The 23,763-nt window shown below is 41.6% G+C and overlaps 2 protein-coding genes across 8 annotated transcripts in view; one reads left to right on the top strand and one right to left on the bottom strand.

Annotated features, from left to right (window-relative positions):
* The window catches only part of LOC110494013 (voltage-dependent calcium channel subunit alpha-2/delta-2), a 35,432-nt gene that overhangs the window by 10,310 nt on the left and 1,359 nt on the right, over positions 1 to 23,763 (bottom strand). For 2 of the 7 annotated variants that reach the window (XR_016487880.1, XM_090205220.1), the window contains exons 2-3: positions 13,831 to 13,890; positions 8,882 to 10,192 (exon numbers count right to left, since the gene is read on the bottom strand). The exons of 3 other annotated variants lie outside the window; for them this stretch is intronic. The gene's annotated coding sequence lies outside the window, so the exon portion shown is untranslated. The remainder of the gene's footprint in view (positions 1 to 8,881; positions 10,193 to 13,830; positions 13,891 to 23,763) is intronic. 2 more of the 7 variants (XR_016487879.1, XM_090205218.1) reach the window with 1 other exon arrangement.
* On the top strand, positions 14,530 to 22,876 carry LOC110494012 (interferon-induced protein 44-like). Its single transcript, XM_021568674.3, has 8 exons — positions 14,530 to 14,762; positions 17,012 to 17,115; positions 17,652 to 17,685; positions 19,818 to 20,022; positions 21,340 to 21,489; positions 21,569 to 21,740; positions 21,898 to 21,998; positions 22,258 to 22,876. Exons 2-8 carry the CDS (start codon positions 17,022 to 17,024, stop codon positions 22,438 to 22,440), a joined length of 939 nt encoding a protein of 312 aa, XP_021424349.2. The 5' UTR covers positions 14,530 to 14,762; positions 17,012 to 17,021; the 3' UTR covers positions 22,441 to 22,876.

Below are 23,763 nucleotides of genomic sequence, written 5' to 3'. Positions count from 1 at the left end.
ATAACAAGTAATTAAAGAGCAGCAGTGAAATAACAGACAGGGAGGGGTTTAAAATGTCAGTGAAGTCACTTGCCAGTTGCTCAGCGCATTCTTGCATTACACGTCCTGGTAATCCGTTTGGCCCTGCGGCCTTGTGAATGTTGACCTGTTTAAAGAAAGGTCTTACTCAATTCGGCTGCAGAGAGCGTAATCACAGTCTTCTGGAACAGCTGGTGCTCTCATGCATGTTTCAGTGTTATTTGCCTCGAAGTGAGCATAGAAGTAGTTTAGCTTGTCTGGTAGGCTCGTTGTCTATAAATGGAGAAAGTTCAGCTCTGTTGCTACTCTCCCTATAAATGGCCATCCTGCAAATATGACTGCAAGAGCATAGCGCAGAATGCTCAATGAGGTTAAGAAGAATCCTAGTGTCAGCTAAAGACTGTAATCTCTGGAACATGCTAACATCTCTGACGAGTCTACGATACGTAAAAACACTAAACAAGAATGGTGTTCATGAGAGGACACCACGGAAGAAGCCACTGCTGTCCAAAAAAACATTGATGCATGTCTGCAGTTTGCAAAAGTGCACTTGAAGGTTCCACAGCGCTCCTGGCAAAATATTATGTGGACAAATGAAATTACAGTTGAGTTGTTTGGAAGGAACACACAACACTATGTGTTGAGGAAAAAAAGGCACAGCACACCAACATCAAAACCTTATTCCAACTGTAAAGTATGGTGGAGGAAGCATCCTGGTTTGGGGCTGCTTTGCTGCCTCAGGACCTTGGACAGCTTGCTATTGTTAAGTTCTAATTTTCAGAGTAAATAACTCACGGACACTAGAGAAGCTTAACCAAGTTTAATTCTTCGCAAAGGGTCGACACAGCTGTAATTCAAACAGACATGGCTTCCCCCGTGGTAGTATTCATACCCCACTTTGGATGGACCCTCCTCCTTATTGCTAAACATTGCATAATTATTGCTAAGCAGGAAGTGATATGAGCTTTCAATGGTTTCTCCCCTTATCAGTACTGCCACATGCGATCGTGTTTCCTGCACACAGCCCCTCCCAAGCTTCATTATGGCACCGCTCATGTCTCTTTTGTAACTAATGTTCCTATACTTCTGAGTATAAGAATGTTCAAAGTTTCACCCAGAATCCAACCCTATCATCGACGGAAAAATGAAATCCTAAGTTTATCAATACATTTTGCAGGAGAATGTTAAGCTATCTGTCCGCCAATTAAAGCTCAACAGAGGTTGAGTGATGCAACAGGACCACGACCCAAAACACAGAAGCAAATCAACAACAGAATGGCTTCAACAGAAGAAAATACGTCTTCTGGACCTCAACATGATTGAGATGCTGTGGCATGACCTCAAGAAAGCAGTTCACACCAGACATCCCATGAATATTGGTGAAATTAAACAGTTTTTTAAAGAGGAATGGTCCAAAATTCCTCCTGACTGTTGTGCAGGTCTGATCCGCAACTACAGAAAACGTTTGGTTGAAGTCATTGCTGCCAAAAGAGGGTCAACCAGTTATTAAATACAAGGGTTCACATACTTTTTCTACCCTGCACTAAATGTTTACACGGTGTGTTCAATAAAGACATGAAAACGTAACATTGCTTGTGTGTTATTAGTTTAAGCAGACTGTGTTTGTCTATTGTTGTGACCTAGATGAAGATCAGATCAGATTTTATGACCAATTTATTCAGAAATCCAGGTAGTTCCAAAGAGTTCACATACTTTTTGCCATTGGGCAAAAAGAAAAATGTGGGGTTCTACACATTTTGACATGAGACTGAGAGAATTTTTCTGTTTTAAAGCTCTTGCAATACTACACACTTTGCCATGGGGCAGAAAGGAAAATGTGCAGTTTTCTAGCTCATCTCATGCTATTCTACACATTTTGACATGCGGCTTAGAGAAAATGTAGCATTTAAGATAATTAATGCTAAAATATAGGTGTGTTGACTTTAGGGCTGACACAATTTAGTCAAGTGGTCGATTGTTTGGTCGATGGGCTGTTGGTCGACCAAGATTTTTTTTGGTCGAGCAGTCGCAAATACACAGTGCGTTCGGAAAGTATTCAGACCACGTTTTCGACGTTTTGTTACATTACAGCCTTTTTCTAAAATGGATTCTTTTTTTCTGCCTCATCAATTTACATACAATATCCCATAGTGACAAAGCAAAAACTGTTTTTTTAGACATTTTTAAAAATGTATAACAAATGTAACACTGAAATATCATATTTACATAAGTATTCAGACCCTTTACACAGTACTTTGTAGCAATTACAGCCTTGAGTCTTCTTAGGTATGATGCTACAAGCTTGGTACACCTGCATTTGAGGAGTTTCTCCCAATTACCTCTGCAGATCCTCTCAAGCTCTGTCAGCTTTGATGGGGAGAGTTGCTGCACAGCTATTTATCAGATCTCAGAGATGTTCAAGTCAGGATTTTGGCTGGACTACTCAAGGACAGTCAGAGACTTGTCCCGAAGTCATTCCTGTGTTGTCTTGGCTGTGTGCTTAGGGTCGATGTCCTGTTGGAAGGTGAGCCTTCACCCCAGTCTGAGGTCCTGAGGTTTTCATCAAGGATCTCTCTGTATTTTGCTCCATTTATCTTTGCCTCACTCCTGACTAGTCTCCCAGTCCCTGCCACTGAAAAAACATCCCCACAGCATGATGCTGCCACCACCATGCTTCCCCATAGGGATGGTGCCAGGTTTCTTCCAAAATCTTGTTTCTCATGGTCTGAGAGTCTTTAGGTGCCTTTTGACAAACTCCAAGTAGGCTGTCATGTGCCTTTTTACTGAGGAGTGGCTTCCGTCTGACCACTCTACCATAAAGGCCTGGTTGGTGGAGTGCTGTAGAGATGGTTGTCCTTCTGGGAGGTTCTCCCATCTCCACAGAGAAACTTTGGAACTCTGTCAGAGTGACCGTCTGGTTCTTGGTCACCTCCCTGATCAAGGCCCTTCCCCGATTGCTCAGTTTGGCCCGGCGGCCAGCTCTAGGAAGAGTCTTGGTGGTTCCAAACTTCTTCGATTTAACAATGATGGAGGCCTTTGTGTTCTAGGGGACCTTCAATGCTGCAGAAATGTTTTGTACCCTTCCCCAGATCTGTGCCGCGACACAATCCTGTCTCGGAGCTCTATGGGCAATTCCTTCCATCTCATGGCTTGGTTTTTGATCTGATATGTGCAGTCAACTGTGAGACCTGCATTTACCACAGGTGGACTCCAATCAAGCTGTAGAAATATCTAAAGTATTATCAATGGAAACAGGATGCACCTGAGCTCAATTTCAAGTCTCATAGCAAAGGGCCTGAATAATTATGTAAATAAGGTATTTTTTTATACAACAATGTATAAAAAACTGTTTTCGCTTTGTCATTATGGGGTATTGTGTATGATTGCTGAGGAAAAAATATTTAATTCATTTTAGAAAAAGGATGTAACATAACAAAACATGGAAAATGTCAAGGGGGCTGAATACTTTCCGAAGGCACTGCATATATGTATATGTATATGTATATGTATATGTATATGTATATGTATATGTATATGTATATGTATATTTATATATTTATATATATATTTATATATATTTATATTAATTATGGCAAATAAGACACCTGTCTGATTCACGCCTGTCTCAGTGGACTAATCCATTGGAGGCCGTGGCAATGGCACACCAGTATCACCAGTAGTACACTTACCATCATTTCTGATCTACAATGTTTGTTTGGTTATGGCAATTTCTGTTAATGCATTTAATACACTGCTCAAAAAAATAAAGGGAACACTTAAACAACACAATGTAACTCCAAGTCAATCACACTTCTGTGAAATCAAACTGTCCACTTAGGAAGCAACACTGATTGACAATACATTTCACATGCTGTTGTGCAAATGGAATAGACAACAGGTGGAAATTATAGGCAATTAGCAAGACACCCCCAATAAAGGAGTGGTTCTGCAGGTGGTGACCACAGACCACTTCTCAGTTCCTATGCTTCCTGGCTGATGTTTTGGTCACTTTTGAATGCTGGCGGTGCATTTCACTCTAGTGGTAGCATGAGACGGAGTCTACAACCCACACAAGTGGCTCAGGTAGTGCAGCTCATCCAGGATGGCACATCAATGCGAGCTGTGGCAAGAAGGTTTGCTGGGTATTGTCAGCGTAGTGTCCAGAGCATGGAGGCGCTACCAGGAGACAGGCCAGTACATCAGGAGACGTGGAAGAGGCCGTAGGAGGGCAACAACCCAGCAGCAGGACCGCTACCTCCGCCTTTGTGCAAGGAGGAGCAGGAGGAGCACTGCCAGAGCCCTGCAAAATGACCTCCAGCAGGCCACAAATGCGCATGTGTCTGCTCAAACGGTCAGAAACAGAATCCATGAGGGTGGTATGAGGGCCCGACGTCCACAGGTGGGGGTTGTGCTTACAGCCCAACACCGTGCAGGACGTTTGGCATTTGCCAGAGAACACCAAGATTGGCAAATTCGCCACTGGCGCCCTGTGCTCTTCAGATGAAAGCAGGTTCACACTGAGCACATGTGACAGACGTGACAGAGTCTGGAGACGCCGTGGAGAACGTTCTGCTGCCTGCAACATCCTCCAGCATGACCGGTTTGGCGGTGGGTCAGTCATGGTGTGGGGTGGCATTTCTTTGGGGGGCCGCACAGCCCTCCATGTGCTCGCCAGAGGTAGCCTGACTGCCATTAGGTACCGAGATGAGATCCTCAGACCCCTTGTGAGACCATATGCTGGTGCGGTTGGCCCTGGGTTCCTCCTAATGCAAGACAATGCTAGACCTCATGTGGCTGGAGTGAGTCAGCAGTTCCTTCAAGAGGAAGGCATCGATGCTATGGACTGGCCCGCCCGTTCCCCAGACCTGAATCCAATTGAGCACATCTGGGACATCATGTCTCGCTCCATCCACCAACGCCACGTTGCACCACACTGTCCAGGAGTTGGCGGATGCTTTAGTCCAGGTCTGGGAGGAGATCCCTCAGGAGACCATCCGCCACCTCATCAGGAGCATGCCCAGGCGTTGTAGGGAGGTCATACAGGCACGTGGAGGCCACACACACTACGGAGCCTCATTTTGACTTGTTTTAAGGACATGATCCAACTTTGATGTAAGTCTATAGTATGGTTTTCCACTTTAATTTTGAGTGTGACTCCAAATCCAGACCTCCATGGTTTGATAAATTTCATTTCCATTGATAATTTGTGTGATTTTGTTGTCAGCACATTCAACTATGTAAAGAAAAAAGTATTTCATAAGAATATTTCATTCAGATCTAGGATGTGTTATTTTAGTGTTCCCTTTATTTTTTTGAGCAGTTTATATTATTATAGTTTTTTACTGTTATCATTGTTGTAGCCGACACGTTGTTACCACAACAACCTATGCTACGGTACACTTGTGAGGAACTAGTTTGTTTTTTCATTCCATTTATGATTTGTCAATTTATTCATTGCCTTTTGTTTGTAGTGCTCCTGTCAATGTTGAGTAAAGACGCGCATCTAATTATGCATAGAGGTAGGCCTAAGCTATCTGACCTGCGCGCAAATGTAGGCCAAAAATGTGGCCATTTTGGGATCTGATATGATTTCTGATTGTCTTAACTTAACAGCTCGTGCTGTTAGGTGACCTAAACTGAGACATGCTTAACACCACGGCCATCCTACAATCTAAGCTTGATGTCCTCAATCTCACACAAATGATCAATGAACCAACCAGGTACAAGCCCAATTCTGTAACCACGGGCACCCTCATAGATATTATCCTAACCAACCTGCCCACTAAATACACCTCTGCTGTCTTCAACCAGGATCTCAGCAATCACCGCCTCATTGCTTGCGTCCGTAATGGGTCTGCGGTCAAACAACCACCCCTCATCACTGTCAAAAGCTCCCTAAAACACTTCAGCGAGCAGGCCTTTCTAACGGACCTGGTCCAGGTATCCTGGAAAGATAGTGACCTCTTTCCATCAGTAGAGGATAGCTGGTCTTTCTTTAAAAGTGCTTTCTTCACCATCTTAAATAAACATGCCCCATTCAAAAAATGTAGAACCAGGAACAAATATAGCCCTTGGTTCACTCCAGATCTGACTGCCCTTGACCAGCACAAAAACATCTTGTGGCCTACTGCATAAGCATCGAATAGCCCCTGCGATATGCAACTTTTCAGGGAAGTTAGGAACCAATATACACAGGTAGTTAGGAAAGCAAAGGCTAGCTTTTTCAAACAGAAATTTGCATCCTGTAGCACAAACTACCAAAAGTTTTGGGACACTGTAAAGTCCATGGAGAATAAGAGCACCTTCTCCCAGCTGTCCACTGCACTGAGGCTAGGAAACACTGTCACCACCGATAAATCCACAATAATTGAGAATTTGGCTACCCCGGTCAACAGCTCTGAACCCCCACATGCCCAAGCCTTCCCCATGTGTCCTTCACCCAAATCCAGATAGCTGATGTCCTGAAAGAGCTGCAAAATCTGGACCCACTCTTTCTAAAATGATCCGCCGAAACTCTAGACCCAAACTGCTACAGACCTATATCTATCCTACCCTGCATGTCTAAGGTCTTCGAATGCCAAGTTAATGAACAGATCACCCACCATTTCGAATCCCACTGTACCTTCTCCGCTATGCAATCTGGTTTCCGAGCTGGTCATGGGTGCACCTCAGCCACACTCAAGGTCCTAAACGATATCATAACAGCCATCGATAAGAGACAATACTGTGCAACTGTCTTCATCGACCTGGCAAAGGCCTTCGACTATGTCAATCACCACATTCTTATCGGCAGACTCAACAGCCTTTGTTTCTCAAATGACTGCCTCGCTTGGTTCACCAACTACTTCTCAGACAGAGTTCAGTGTGTCAAATTGGAGGGCCTGTTGTCTGGACCTCTGACAGACTCTATGGGGGTGCCACAGGGTTCAATTCTCAGGCTGACTCCTTTCTCTGTATACATCAATGATGTCGCTCTTACTGCTGGTGATTCTCTGATCCACCTCTACGCAGATGACACCATTCTGTATACTTCTGGCCCTTCTTTGGACACTGTGTTAACTAACCTCCAGATGTGCTTCAATGCCATACATCTCTCCTTCTGTGGCCTCCAACTGCTCTTAAATGCAAGTAAAACTAAACGCATGCTCTTCAACTGATTGCAGCATCACTACTCTGGACGGTTCTGACTTAGGTATTTATAGTTGTTCAAATATTCTAAGTGTCTGGTTAGACTGTAAACTCTCCTTCCAGGCTCACATTAAACATCTCCAATCCAAAATTAAATCTATAATCAGCTTCCTATTTCGCAACAAAGCATCCTTCACTCATGCTCAAACATACCCTCGTAAAACTGACTATCCTACCGATCCTTGACTTCGGCGATGTCATTTACAAAATAGCCTCCAACACTCTACTCAGCAAATTGAATGCAGTTTATCACAGTGCCATCTGTTTTTTCACCAAAGCCCCATATACTACCCACCACTGCAACCTGTATGCTCTCGTTGACTAGCCCTCGCTTCATATTCGTTGCCAAACCCACTGGCTCCAGGTCATCTATAAGTCTTTGGTAGGTAAAGCCCCGCCTTATCTCAGCTCACTGGTCACCATAGCAGCACCCACCTGTAGCACGCGCTCCAGCAGGTATATTTCACTGGTCACCCCAAAAGCCAAATGCTCCTTAGGCCTCCTTTCCTTCCAGTTCTCTGCTGCAAAGGACTGGAACGAATTGCAAAAATCACTGAAGCTGGAGTCTCATATCCCCCTCACTAACTTTAAGCACCAGCTGTCAGAGCAGCTCACAGATCACTGCACCTGTAGATAGCCCATCTGTAAATAGCCCATCCAACTACCTTATCCCCATACTGTTACACATTCTATTGCTCCTTTTTACCCTAGTATCTCTACTTGCACATTCCTCTTCTGCACATCTATCACTCCAGTGTTTAATTGCTAAATTGTAATTATATCGCCACAATGGCCTGTTTATTGCCTTACCTCCCTTATCTTACCTCATTTTCACACACTGTATATATACTTTTTTTCTATTGTGTTATTGACTGTATGTTTGTTTATTCCATATGTGTAACTCTGTGTTTGCGTCCCACTGCTTTGCTTTATCTTGGCCAGGTCGCAGTTGTGAATGAGAACTTGTTCTCAACTAGCCTACCTGGTTAAATAAAGGTGAAATAAAAAACTAAAACAATATAAAACTTACCACCAGAGCAAAGCTTCTCAAAAGTACATTTTTCTTCACCTCAAACATCAAGTAAACAAAGTCTGTTTTTAGATCCATTGAGAATGACAATAGTTCCTCAATGTAGCCTATTTGAAAAATCTTTCCAGCTCTCTTTTGATAACCACTCAGCGTGAAAGTGAAAAAATAGTAATGCTGGAAACGTCATAAAATAGGCCTACCTGATTACTTATTATCCCTGATGCAAATAGAGGGCCCAGAATATATTATCCAATGTTGCAAGTTACTAGTGTGAGCTTCATGCTGGACCCAAAAGTTAATAGTTGATACATTGTTTCAAGTTCCTTGCAGACAAGCCATGCGAATCGATTTGTGATTTATATGATATTTGCTTTTAGCAGGATATTTTCTACCTGCAGGCTGCAAGGTTTTTATTTGTTGTCTTTATGTAGGCTATTTTTACATAGTTGTCAATGGCAATGGAAGTTTTAGAATTTTGATTAACCACATGTTAATGATTTTGAGACAGACTTTATTGTAAATTAATTGAAACTGTTACACGAAAATGTGCATATGAAAATTATAACTGGCACGCAGATCGGTATAAATGGTAAGAAAATTGGCACTCCAAATGGAAAAGGTTGCCTGGTGTAGCCTATTACCTACCGGTAACTTGAGGATCGTAACAGCAGAATCTGCGAATGCCAGCTGTCATGACTACTCCTGCTCCCTCCCTCCGGAGCTTGACGTCGCCGGTCTACTAACCACCAGTCCTGGCAACCCACATTGTGCACACCTGGCAACCATTGTGCACATCTGCTCCCCATCATTACACACACCTGGACGTCATCACCACCCTGATTACTCTCCCTTCATATAGCCCTTAGTAGCTTCTGTCATCAGGCAGTATTGTTTTTTTTGGTTACGTGTAGTATGCATCTCCTGTTTTGTATTATCGTCATGTTTATTATTATTAAACTCACCTTCTGCACCTGCTTCCTGACTCCCTGCGTTGTGGAATAACCAATCAGAGATGCAGTAGGCCTATATACAAATAATTGCAATAAATGGATCTGTGCTGTTCACTTTGAACTGGACTGTGTTTACAGCATGAGCAATCACGAAGCTGCTGAAGTTACAATGCTTGTGATGTAGAATATCAGGCTCCAATTTCAAAATAATTTAGAGTCACAGTTGAAAAGTTGCGGATTGATACACTTGATAAAAGCAGTACTTGTTTCAATATGTGAGAAATAGGAGGTGTGGCAAGTGAGCGTGAGAAGAGGGTCAAGTGCATGAGTCTCATGCCCAATGCGTGAGAGTTGGCAGTACTGTTAACATTAATGGTGTTTTATGCAACCAGGCCCAGAGCCATGGAGCAGAGCCATGGAGCAACCCTTGAAAAAGCCCTGTCACTGAAGCTATGAAGCTTGGACTTGGTGACAACCAGATGTCCTGCTGTGGTGGAACAGAGTGAGCATGTGGGTTGCTAGGGGAGAAGAAGGGGGGGCAAAGGTGGTGGAGAGCTTTGTAGGTCAGGAGGAGGATCTTGTATTCAATCTAGTGGGAGACAGGGAGACAGGAGTTCAGGGGCGGCAGGGTAGCCTAGTGGTTAGAGTGTTGGACTAGTAACCGCAAGTTCAAATCCCCGAGCTAACAAGGTACAAATCTGTCGTTCTGCCCCTGAACAGGCAGTTAACCCACTGTTCCTAGGCCGTCATTGAAAATAACGGCCCAAGTCAGTTAAGTTTGTGCTTAACTGACTTGCCTAAATAAAGGTTTTAAAAAAACGGAGTTCTGAACCATTTGGAGCTTATAGAGGGAGCTTAAGTTGAAGCCTGAGAGTAAAGTAGTCGAGACGGGAGGAGACCTGACTTTAGCAATGTTGCAGAGGTTAAATAATAAGGATTTGACAGTCTGCTGGATGTGGTGGTCAAAGGAGAGGGTGGAGTCCAGGATGGTGTCAAGCTTGCGCGCCTGGTGGGAGGAAGAGACAGTGGTTTCGTCAATGATGAGGGTCCCAACTTTGAGGATGGATTTGGTGCCTATGAGGAGGAGTTCCGTTTTAGCAAATCAAATCAAATCAAATGTATTTATATAGCCCTTTTGTACATCAGCTGATATCTCAAAGTGCTGTACAGAAAAATCTGCCCAATGTCTGCCCATTCCATCTAGACACCTAATCTACTCAGAACTACCAACAAGGGCATCTCCATAAATGCATCCGAGTAAGTTATGTATTCCATTCAAAAGGCTTAAAATGTGCCTTTGGTTGTATAGTGTTATTTGGGAGTGTTATGGACTTTGGCGTAGGCGTTTCCCCTGTAATTTTAATAGGCCACAATAAGAATGTCTACATTGTTAATGAGTAGCTAGTACGCTGGAATCTCTTTTATAACAGTTTTGATTAAAGAACAATGTTCAAAATGTTTTTATGTGCGGCATAATCCCTTATCAGACTCATAACATGGAGACCATAAATTCAATTTTGATGCATCGTTATAAAAAAGTCTCCATGTCTGTATCATCAGTCACTTTAAGTTAGCATGTTAGCATAGTTTAAACTCTTTGGTAATAATGTCATGGTTAAGGTTGCAATATTCCGGGAACTTTCAATTAATTCCCTGGTTTTCCAGAAATCCCGGTTGGAGGATTCCGGATTTCCTGCTTATTTCCTCCTGATGCCGGGCTACTGCCAACCGGGATTTCAGGAAAACCAGGGAATCTATTGAAAGTTACTTTCATTCCTAGTCATAGTCATACATCACTCACTCTGGCATGGGAATCATGGGATTCACTGCAGATAAACAAAACACATAGCACTGTTGAGTTTTGTTGCATCCAGGTTTTTATTGCAGAGGCATGATTCAATGTGGGTTGAGGAGGGATTTGGTACCTAGGTAGATCTGGGTGTCATCAGCATAGCAGTGAAAGTTAAGGTTGAAGTGACAGAGGATCTGACCAAAGGGGGATGTAGATGGTAAAGAGTAAGAGGCCCAGCACAGAACCTTGGGGCACACCCAGTGTAACTGCAGTGAGTCTGAGATGTGGCCATTGAGGGAGATGTAGAAGGTCCGGTTGGTGAGGTAGGATTGTAGCCAGAAGACTACAGTGCCCTCAACACCCAGACCCTCCAGCCTGCTGAGTAGGATATGATGGCTCACAGTGTGAAAGGGGGCACCTAGATCAAGTCAGAATCAGGATGTTGAGGGCACCAGTATTAGCAGCGGTGAGGAGGTCATTGATGACTTGTGTATAATGTGTATAATGATGGTTGGGTGAACATTTACTGTTGATATAATCAATACATCAATAGGGGATGTGCTTAGTATCATGACCCCCTGCTGAATATTTTATACATTACAAATGCAGACAGTCTACTGGTAGGGTGTGTTACAGTCAAATCAAATCAAATTGTATTTGTCACATACACATGGTTAGCAGATGTTAATGCAAGTGTAGTGAAATGCTTGTGCTTCTAGTTCCGTCAATGCAGTAATAACCAACGAGTAATCTAACATAACAATTTCACAACAACTACCTTATACACACAAGTGTAAAGGGATGAAGAATATGTACATAAATATATATGAATGAGTGATGGTACAGATGGTCGTCTGCAAACTTGATGACTGAGTTGGAGGCGTGCATGGCCACGCAATCGTGGGTCAACAGGGAGTACAGGAGAGGGCTCATAATGCACCCTTGTGGGGCCCCAGTGTTGAGGATCAGCGGGGTGGAGATGTTGTTACCTACCCTCACCACCTGGGGCGGCCCGTCAGGAAGTCCAGTACCCAGTTGCACAGGGTGGGGTCGAGACCCAGGGTGGAATGACGAGTTTGGAGGGTACTATGGTGTTAAATGCTGAGCTGTAGTCGATGAACAGCATTCTCACATAGGTATTCCTCTTGTCCAGATGGGTTAGGGCAGTGTGCAGTATGGTTGCGATTGCGTTGTCTGTGGACCTATTGGGGTGGTAAGCAAATTGGAGTGGGTCTAGGGTGTCAGGTAGGGTGGAGGTGATATGGTCCTTGACTAGTCTCTCAAAGCACTTCATGATGACGAAAGTGAGTGCTACGGGGCGGTAGTTGTTTAGCTCAGTTACCTTAGCTTTCTTGGGAACATGATCAAAGGTGGCCCTCTTGAAGCATGTGGGAACAGCAGACTGGGATAAGAATTGATTGAATATGTCTGTAAACACACCTGCGCGTGCTCTGAGGATGCGACTGGGGATGCCGTCTGGGCCTGCAGCTTTGCGAAGGTCAACACGTTTAAATGTTTTGCTCACGTCAGCTTCAGTAAAGGAGAGTTCGCAGGTTTTGGTAGCGGGCAGTGTCAGTGGCACTGTATTGTCCTCAAAGCGAGCAAAGAAGTTGTTTAGTCTGTCTGGGAGCAAGACATCCTGGTTCTCGAGGAGCTGGTTTTCTTTTTGTAGTCCATGATTGACTGTAGACCCTGCCACCTACCTCTTGTGTCTGAGCCATTGAATTGCGACTCTACTTTGTCTCTATACTGTCGCTTAGCTTGTTTGATGGCCTTGCGGAGGGAATAGCTACACTGTTTGTATTCGGTTATGTTTCCGGTCACCTTGCCCTGGTTAAAAGCAGTGGTTTGCGCTTTCAGTTTCGCACAAATTCTGCCATCAATCCACGGTTTCTGGTTTGGGAATGTTTTAGTAGTTGCTGTGGGTACGACATCGCCGATGCACTTGCTAATAAACCCGCTCACCGAATCAGCGTATTCGTCAATGTTGTTTGACGCAATGCGGAACATATCCCAATCCACGTGATCGAAGAAATCTGAAGCGGGTAATCAGATTGGTCGGACCAGCGTTGAACAGACCTGAGCGCAGGAGCATCCTGTTTTAGTTTATCTATAGGCTGGAAGCAACAAAATGGAGTCGTGGTCAGCATTTTCGAAAGGCGGGTGGGGGAGGGCCTTATATGCGTCACGGAGTGTTTGAATAAAAATAATCCAGGGTTTTACCAGCCCTAGTAGCACAATCGATATGCTGATAGAATTTCGGGAGTCTTGTGTTAAGATTAGCCCTGTTAAAATCCCCAGCTACAATGAATGCAGCCTCAGGATATGTGGTTTCCAGTTTACATAGAGTCAAATAAAGTTTATTCAGGGCCATCGATGTGTTTGCTTGGGGGGGAATATATACAGCTGTGATTATAATCAAAGAAAATTCTCTTGGTAGATAATGCGGTCGACATTTGATTGCTTGGATTTCATCAACCTTGTTGTCAAGAGACTTGACATTGGCGAGTAGTATGCTCGGGAGCGGTGCGCGATGTGCCCGTCTCCGGAACCTGACCAGAAGACCGCTTCGTCTGCCCCTTTTACAGTGTCGTTGTTTTGGTTCGCCGGCTGGGATCCGATCCATTGTCCTGGATGGTGGGCAAAACACAGGATCCGCTTCGGGAAAGTCGTATTCCTGGTCGTAATGATGGTGAGTTGACGTCTTATATCCAGTAGTTCCTCCCGATTGTATGTAATAAAACCAAAGATTACCTTGTGTACCAATGTAAGAAATAACACGTAAAAAAAACAAAATACTGCATAGATTCCTATGAAACAGGAATGCAAAGCGAGGCGGCCAGTAGTGTTACCTTGATGCTGTCGTGCCAGGGATGGTCTCACTGGACACGTTCTGCTTCACTGGCCAGCCTCTGCAGGTTCAGGTTAGAGAACAGAGAAAACAAAGGTCCTGCCCTTTATTTTGAATAGTCCTAGTTGAATGGGTGGGATATTTAAACAAAAAATGATATTCACATTATTTATAACAGGGCCTGCCATGTCAAATAGTGTCCACTGCCAAATGGTTTCCACCCCTGAGTCACAACGGGTTTCAATTAGCTGTTAGCGTCTGTTGCTAGTGCCATTGCTAGAACCTGTGAAATCCTGACCGGCCTATGTAATGAACCAAAGCGTCTGTCACTATGCTGGTTGCTATGCTGGTTGCTAGCTCTATTCTACCTCATAGTGCTTGCGGAGGACGGAGGACATGGGTGGTTCTGGTTCCATTTCACCTCATAAGCGAATTTCTAAAGTAGCCTGGATGAACTCTATAGGTACTGGGAGTTTCAGGACAAATTAACCACACAAGTATGATGAGAAACATAAGCATATTATGACAGCAGTTTGCATAATATAATACTGCAAATATTTGTTAATAGTTCACTGACCTTCTCTCACTTGTAATGTCATTGATAAAAGAAACAATTGTGTTCAGAAATGGTCTGACTTCATAGAAATGTAATTGGTTTCGAAGACTATAAGAGCTGGGCGTTTGTCTTTCTGTCTAAACCACATAACCACCCGATGCTCTTATTTGTCAAATAAAAGTGAAAGTTATATTGACAGTAAAACTTTTACTATAATGGCCCCATTTACAAGAAATAGCTAGAGAAATAGGAGAGCTAGACAGTCCTCCTCACTTAATTTTCACTTTCTATTGTGCAAGTATAAATAGGTGCTGGTGAAATCCTTTTTTCAGAACTATATCAGAGTCTCAGCCTCAGGAGGAACTAGTACCAACAAGGTAAATCTATTCACATTTTTTTTATACATTTTTATATTATCTTTTATAAACAATTTATTCTGATGATAGGAAAAATTGGTAGAGGACCTGATCGATATACAGTACAATATTTGCATTGCAAAAGGAAAAATCAAATATAAAAAGCAATATAAATCATTGCTATACTGCAATGTTTGTAGAAGCTGTCTATAATTTGTGCACAAAGGAAATCTGTAACCTTGTCTTCTATTGTTCCTATACATCTTCTACATTATGGGGCAGTTTCCTGGACATATATTAAACTACTGTAACACAAATTGAATTGTAACTGGTTAAAAATGCAAACACCAGCTGGTTTCGGGTGCATTTTTTGTTCCTAAATATACTGAACAAAAATATAAACGCAACATGTAAAGTGTTGGTCCCATGTTTCATGAGCTGAAATAAAAGATCACAGAAATGTTCCATACGCACAAAAAATTTCTCTCAAATTTTGTGCACAAATTTGTTTACATTCCTGTTAGTGAGCATTTCTCCTTTGCCAAGATAATCCATCCACCTGACAGGTGTGGCATATCAAAAAGATGATTAAACAGCATGATTATTACACAGGTGCACCTTGTGCTGGGGGCAACAAAATGCCACTCTAAAATGTGAAGTTTGTCACACAATGCCATACGTTTTGAGGGAGCGTGCAAATGGCATGCTGACGGCAGGAATGTCCACCAGAGCTGTCGCCAGAGGATTGAATGTTAATTTCTCTACCATAAGTCACCTCCATCGTCGTTTTAGAGAATTTGGCAGTGCGTCCAACTGGCTGTTAGTGTTTTTTTGTGAAATAAATAGAAGTCAAATTTCTGACTTACATCCAGTGCTTTGCGTTTCTTGGCCAGTAGCTTCTCGATGTCTGAAGCTACCTTCTCCACCATCTCATAAGGATAATTATTTACTAGGCTGAACTGCCTTCTTTTCTCATTGTAGATTTGCAAAAAGAGTTTTAAAAATTACATCAATTTGAGTGCAGTTCCACATATGTTGTAGATGTCCTGATTGTATTACTGCATTTAACATAATTTGCAACAGTTTCCGATCTTTGTGGACACCTACTAGTCAAACATTTAATTCCAAAATCATGGGCATTAATATGGCGTACCTGCTTTGGATTAAACTACTTTAGGAAAACAGCCCTAATGTTGGAAACAAACATTTATGTTGCTATTTATTTTTCAAGCTATAGCACACAATATCTTACATACAGCAGGTATTTAAAGGACCAAAGAGTTTGGTCTGCTTCGTATTTAAATTTTTGCCATGGAAAAAAAATATTGTAATACTGGTATCCACCCAGCCCTAATAGCTGCAGTGCAGACATGACATTCTATTCAACCCAAATAGTATTTTTATGTTCCAGGGTTGAGTTAAAAGGTCCAATGCAGCCGTTTGTATCTCACTATCAAATCATTTTTGGCTAACAATTAAGTACCTTTCTGTGATTGTTTTCAATTAAAATTTCTCAAGCAAAAATGTTGATAGGACTGTCTGAGTGGTCTGAGTGGGGAGGTGAAACTATCTGTTATTGGCAGAGAGGTTTGGAACGCTCTTTCTTATTGGTCTACTAACTAATTTACCGCCTGGGGATGTTACTAGGCAGGCCAATACTCCATCCCACCAAAACAGGCTGAAATTTCAATTGGCCTTCCACTAAAAGGACATTATCATAATTTTCACAATTTCACCGTATTATTCCAACCTCATAATGTGGATATATATATAAAACACGGGACAATAAAGTTGACTGCACTGAGTCTCTAATTCCACTAATCTATGTAAATTCTATTTAATTCAATTAAAATTCCAGGTCAGTCTTTAAATTCAGAAATAATGAAATTCCTCTCCATTCCAATGTTAGGTAAATTCCAAGAATTCAATTCCCAATTCTATATTAGGTCACAACAATTCCACAAATACAAATTATATTCCCTCAGGCTTTAAGGCTGATCATGTGACTAATCCAACAGCCTACCTATACTGGAACTATAGAAATACAAGTTGAAAGTATTTAAAACAAATCCTGCAGTCAATGTTTGATACATTCCATTAACTGGGAAATGTAAAAATACAGAATTCCAATTTAATTCAATTCCACAGATAAATTGGAATTGTAAAACATTTCAAGTCCAAACAGTCAAATTCCAATTCAATAACTTGAAAGATTGTTGAAATTCTAAATAAATTGGAATTGACCCCAACCCTGTAACATTCCCTCTCAGAAAAGCAAACATGGGTGGAGAAGAATCAAGGCCGGCACCGACACCATCACCACGCTGGACACCACCACCACCCCGGACACCATCACCACCCCCACCAAAGAAGGGTAAGAGAGATATGACATATCTGTAAAATACAGTCAACACCTGATAGTGAATATCAGGTGTGCCTGATAGTGAATATCAGGTGTGAGTGAAAATTCGTTTCAAGCACAGTGCATCAGTCCCAATTCTTTGTACTTTTTTCTGGGAACCTGCAGACACCGTTTTAGCACATGCATTGACCACAGCCCCAAGGCTTTACTTATATAGTACATGCCCTGTAGGGGTGGCAGGTAGTTTAGTGGTTCGAGTGTTAGGCCAGTAACTGAAAGGATGCTGGATCGAATCCTCGAGCTGACAAGGTAAAAATCTGTCATTCTGCCCCTGAGCAAGGGAGCTGACGGCCTACTGGGGAGCAGTGGGTTATTGTAAATTATAATTTGTTCTTAACTGACTTGCTTAGTTAGATATAATGTAAACTTACTCATTAATTATGTGTCATTGTAATCAACATTTGAAAGTAAGAGATGGTGTGTATTGGAATGTGGAAAACAATAGTTTAGTGATTTTAATCTAGATGTGTTCTATGTGTGTCACACAGAATTTGACAAAGAATGGAGGGAAACACTTTGGAGGTAAGTACTGTACCGACTGATCAAATATGGAGGATGAAAGAAAGTAAAACTAAAGTGTTTTTGTTTTTTTTACATTTTATTTAACTAGTCAAGTCAGTTAAGAACAAATTCTTATTTACAATTGCGGCCTACCCCAGCCTAACCCGGGCGACGCTGGCCCAATTGGGACTCCCAATCACAGCCGGTTGTGATACAGCCTGGAATCAAACCAGGGTCTGTAGTGATGCCTCGTGCACTAAGATGCAGTGCCTTAGACCGCTGCACTATCAAGGGTTGTGTTGTGTGAATAGTGTGCTATGCTACAGTGCCTTGCGAAAGTATTCGGCCCCCTTGAACTTTGCGACCTTTTGCCAAATTTCAGGCTTCAAACATAAAGATATAAAACTGTATTTTTTTTGTGAAGAATCAACAACAAGTGGGACACAATCATGAAGTGGAACGACATTTATTGGATATTTCAAACTTTTTTAACAAATCAAAAACTGAAAAAGTGGGCGTGCAAAATTATTCAGCCCCCTTAAGTTAATACTTTGTAGCGCCACCTTTTGCTGCGATTACAGCTGTAAGTCGCTTGGGGTATGTCTCTATCAGTTTTGCACATCGAGAGACTGAATTTTTTTCCCATTCCTCCTTGCAAAACAGCTCGAGCTCAGTGAGGTTGGATGGAGAGCATTTGTGAACAGCAGTTTTCGGTTCTTTCCACAGATTCTCGATTGGATTCAGGTCTGGACTTTGACTTGGCCATTCTAACACCTGGATATGTTTATTTTTGAACCATTCCATTGTAGATTTTGCTTTATGTTTTGGATCATTGTCTTGTTGGAAGACAAATCTCCGTCCCAGTCTCAGGTCTTTTGCAGACTCCATCAGGTTTTCTTCCAGAATGGTCCTGTATTTGGCTCCATCCATCTTCCCATCAATTTTAACCATCTTCCCTGTCCCTGCTGAAGAAAAGCAGGCCCAAACCATGATGCTGCCACCACCATGTTTGACAGTGGAGATGGTGTGTTCAGCTGTGTTGCTTTTACGCCAAACATAACGTTTTGCATTGTTGCCAAAAAGTTCAATTTTGGTTTCATCTGACCAGAGCACCTTCTTCCACATGTTTGGTGTGTCTCCCAGGTGGCTTGTGGCAAACTTTAAACAACACTTTTTATGGATATCTTTAAGAAATGGCTTTCTTCTTGCCACTCTTCCATAAAGGCCAGATTTGTGCAATATACGACTGATTGTTGTCCTATGGACAGAGTCTCCCACCTCAGCTGTAGATCTCTGCAGTTCATCCAGAGTGATCATGGGCCTCTTGGCTGCATCTCTGATCAGTCTTCTCCTTGTATGAGCTGAAAGTTTAGAGGGACGGCCAGGTCTTGGTAGATTTGCAGTGGTCTGATACTCCTTCCATTTCAATATTATCGCTTGCACAGTGCTCCTTGGGATGTTTAAAGCTTGGGAAATATTTTTGTATCCAAATCCGGCTTTAAACTTCTTCACAACAGTATCTCGGACCTGCCTGGTGTGTTCCTTGTTCTTCATGATGCTCTCTGCGCTTTTAACGGACATCTGAGACTATCACAGTGCAGGTGCATTTATACGGAGACTTGATTACACACAGGTGGATTGTATTTATCATCATTAGTCATTTAGGTCAACATTGGATCATTCAGAGATCCTCACTGAACTTCTGGAAAGAGTTTGCTGCACTGAAAGTAAAGGGGCTGAATAATTTTGCACGCCCAATTTTTCAGTTTTTGATTTGTTAAAAAAGTTTGAAATATCCAATAAATGTCGTTCCACTTCATGATTGTGTCCCACTTGTTGTTGATTCTTCACAAAAAAATACAGTTTTATATCTTTATGTTTGAAGCCTGAAATGTGGCAAAAGGTCGCAAAGTTCAAGGGGGCCGAATACTTTCGCAAGGCACTGTAAATTGCAGATATCAGTTTCCCACCATCTTAAATCAATTAAGTCCTGATGTTATCTTGATGCAATTTCTCTGTTTATAATTATAAGGAGTCTATGGCAACTGTTTTGCATTGAATCTGTGCCACAAATGGGAAAAGGTTAGTATTTGGAAACAATGGCCAGGTAAACAAAACAAGAAGTAACAGGTGCTCTTCATTGTCTCTGACAGCAAAGAAGAGAGAGACCACATGGTGGATGAACTGAGGAGCTTTAAACTGAGTGATCCTGATGTGGGTCAGCTCAGATGCCTGCTATATGGACCAGTCGGTGCAGGAAAGTCCAGCTTCATCAACTCAGTCAACAATGTCTTCCAAAATCGCATAACAGGTGGTGCCCTGGTAGCTGCTGCCTCTGGCTTAAGCTTCACCACGACAGTAAGCTGCAGTGCCTAATACATTAAACAGACACAATGCAGGCATGGAATATGGCTGCCTAATATATCCTGGTACACTAAGACACAGTATTTCATGAGCTACAAACAGGCAGAGACATGAAGAGGGACATACAGGAACAAAGAGGTTGTCTGCGCTGTTTTAAATGCAAAACGTAGTCAATCACAGGGGCGTAGGTTTACAAAATTAGGACCATGGAAAGTATAAATACACTCAGACAGTTGGAAACTTCAAATAAAAAATGGAGACAAATGTATATCATTTACACATTTTTATATGAAAAGGTGTATAAAGGAAACGGACAAGGCAAATGAAAGCACACAAATCTGGCTATAAAGAAAACATAAATGAGTTGATAACATAATCAAGCCTAGATAAATGCAAAGGATGTAACTACACAGTAGAATAAAAAGTATAAATGTACACAGTAGAAATGTTATATTTAAGCAATAAGGCCGAAGGAGGTATGGTATATGATCAATATACCATGGCTAAGGGCTGTTCTTATGCACGACGCATCGCGGAGTGCCTGGACACAGCACTTATCCGTGGTATAAGAGCCGTATATCACAAACCCCCGAGGTGCCTTAATGCTATTATAAACTGGTTAGCAACATAATTAGAACAGTAAAAATAAATGTTTTGTCATACCCGTTGTATACGGTCTGATATACCACAGCTGTCAGCCAATCAGCATTCAGGGCTCGAACCACCCAGTTTATAATATGTATTCTACTGTATAGTTATATCCTTTGAGTTAAAAACGAAACAAAACGTTGGTCTTGCATTTTTACTTTATGCACCTTTTTGCACGTTTCGGGGCATTGTGCCCTAAATCAATTTTATATAAAGGGTCTGAGTAAAGGGTCTGAATACTTACAGTACCAGTCAAAAGTTTGGACACACCTACTCGTTCAAGGGTTTTTCTTTATTTTTACTACTTTCTACATTGTAGAATAATGGTGAAGACATCAAAATTATGAACACTGATGGAATCATGTAGTAATCAAAAAGTGTTAAACAAATCAAAATATATTTTATTTTTGAGATTCTTCAAAGTAGCCACCCTTTGCCTTGATGTCAGCTTTGCACACTCTTGGCATTGAGGTAATTGAGGTAATATGTATATGTACTGTAGGTAGAGTTTGGTTGAAAGATCAGGTGTTCCTAATGTTTTGGACACTCAGTGTATATATTTGTTGATCCTGAGCCTCAGTTTGGGATGCTTTTCATTTTTCTGAGTGTGAGGGTATTTATCCTTTCCATAGAAATGTTATTAAATAAAACATTTATTTTCAGTATGACACACACTACATTCAAGGCCGTTCAGGTGAAAAACGTCTTCCCTTTGCATTCAATGATGTCATGGGTCTGGAAACACAAAACAACGGGTTGCACCCAAATGACATCATCAATGCTCTGAAGGGCCATCTACCAGAGGGCTATGAGGTAATGCAAAACACACACACACACACACACACACACACACACACACACACACTAACAAATCTTATATTTTCTTGGTCAGTTCAATCCTTTCCACCCATTATCGGACCAAAAAAAGGAATTCATTCAGAATCCCAGCTTAAGTGACAAAACTCACTGCTTGGTGAGTATTGTGTCAGCGGACAAAATCTCTCGCATGTCAGAGGATGTCATAGCCAAGATGAAGAACATCAGGGCAGAAGCCAGCAGACTAAGTAAGTAAGCTCTTTAAACTCTGTTTCTCAATAGCCAGCCATAGTTGTAGTTTCTATCAGTTGTCACCTTTCAGCTGTAGCTCTTGACTTTTCACTATTACATGATAGTGTTACTTATGCTAGTCCTTCTATTCATTAAATATTCATTTTATTGCAGAAATTCCTCAAGTTGTTGTCATGACCATGCCAGACAAGGCTTGTGAGCTGGTGAACAAGGATGTGAAGAGAATCTTCTACAGCAAGGCGATCAAAGAGAAGGTAAATCACATGACCTCAGACCTGAACAAATTTCACATTGCCTGGACAAGTGTTTAACATGTCAGCTAACTATATAACATGATGATGATATAATCTGATGCTCAACTGCACAGTTGATGACGTGGCATTCAACCATCGGTTGACGCAATGCAATGTCTGCAATGTAGTCAGCCATTAAATCTTGGTTGTGCTGACATGATTCAATGATCATCACTCAAGCAAAACTGATCCAGCCCTTTTTGTCTCCAACGTTTTTCAGATGCAGATCTGCAGTAATGAGCTAGGCCTTCCCATGAACTGCATCCTGCCGGTGAAGAACTACCACGAGGAGGGGAGGATGGATAACGACATGGATATCCTGATACTGAACGCCATGACCCAGATTATGAACTTCGCCAACGACTACCTCTGGAACCTCCAACAACATGCAAATCAAAAATAGAATGAGTATTAACAGTGAGCCCTGCAGTTTAAGATTGGAATAAAGTTCTGTATTTTTTGACATTGTGGTCGTATCATTTCACTTCCATGTAGAGGCCTAAATATGTTATCTGGGGCTCTGTGAGAAATGTATTTTGAGTGAGTATGCATTTCGTGTGTCAAGAAAATCTTTAAAATGAACTAGGCACTGCTGTGCATATATGCTACATTTTAACATCAACACCCAACAGTGTACAATTGTGTTAGATAAACTAGCATCCTTCACCGAATTCTTTAGATGACAAACTGATTTTAAACTATACTTTGTTTTACTGATATTGCTGTAACATTAATTTCATATGACATTATTGTTGTATCATTTTTGTGTGTAGCTTTTCTGCTTAAGTTGACTTAATTTCCAGGTAAATTTTAAGTTAAATAAATCATTTTTAAAATAATTGCTATTGATGACATCACCATCTTTCTCTCTATAACCAGGTTTCCATCCAATCATTTCATGGGGATGAATTACTTGACGCATAAAGAAACTCATGATAGGCCTGATGGAAACGGCAAATTTGTCTGTAAAATTTCCCAATGTCGACAAAACAAAATACACTACACAAGGGTGGATCATTTTGGTGGTCTGTGAAATAGATTGTGACAATTGTAGTGGAAACGCATTAAAGCGCAAATATTGCTATAATAACAGTCATATCGAGTCACGCGATGGTTTGTTATGTTGTACAGCCAGCACAACGTGGAAAAGCATGCAGAGTTTATAGGCAGATTAAATACCGTAAATGATGGTGAATTTATGCTAGTTAACCAGTTGAGTGTTAATGTGAAGTGGATGGTTGTATTAAACATATCTTCATGAGAGGACCATGAACAGTACCTAGTAATGCCTTATACTGTTAGAAAGCTGTTTTGTTGCTTTTTTGGGGTAATTATAATTTGTATTAACTTTTTGCACTAGCACGCACTGCTATAGTAAATAGTATGAAAAAAAAGATATATATATATTCTATTTTCATTCGCTATGAACAACCAATTCATGAAATATGACAATTGATATGCTATGAGATTTCAGCTGCCTAATTTACTGTAATAATTTGGTATAAAACTAGTGGTTGGAAAATTTGACAAATTTCCTGGTGCACTGCTCTCATTCATAGAGACATCAATCTCCCTGTGAAGAACACAAAGTGGTTTTGTATCACATCTTCAAATTGTGTTTTTAAAATTAAATTTGATATAGAATGATGAGACTTCCTATGGCTGCAGTAGACTCTCAGCTTTGCAGCGCTATGCAGTTTGTGCCTGTGATGCACCGTCCACCACA

The sequence above is a fragment of the Oncorhynchus mykiss genome, chromosome 17 (assembly GCF_057628025.1).
Source record: "Oncorhynchus mykiss isolate SJ-2025 chromosome 17, ASM5762802v1, whole genome shotgun sequence".
NCBI lineage: Eukaryota > Metazoa > Chordata > Actinopteri > Salmoniformes > Salmonidae > Oncorhynchus > Oncorhynchus mykiss.
The sequence above is the reverse complement of the archived record's forward strand: the minus strand, read 5'-3'. Positions and strand labels throughout refer to the sequence as shown.

Coding starts and splice junctions, on each gene's coding strand:
- LOC110494012 (XM_021568674.3), top strand. CDS start 17,022: ATGGGTGGAGAAGAATCAAGGCCGGCACCGACACCATCACCACGCTGG. Junction 17,686..19,817: donor TGGAGGGAAACACTTTGGAG/GTAAGTACTGTA, acceptor TGTCTCTGACAG/CAAAGAAGAGAGAGACCACA. Junction 21,490..21,568: donor ATCTACCAGAGGGCTATGAG/GTAATGCAAAAC, acceptor TTTCTTGGTCAG/TTCAATCCTTTCCACCCATT.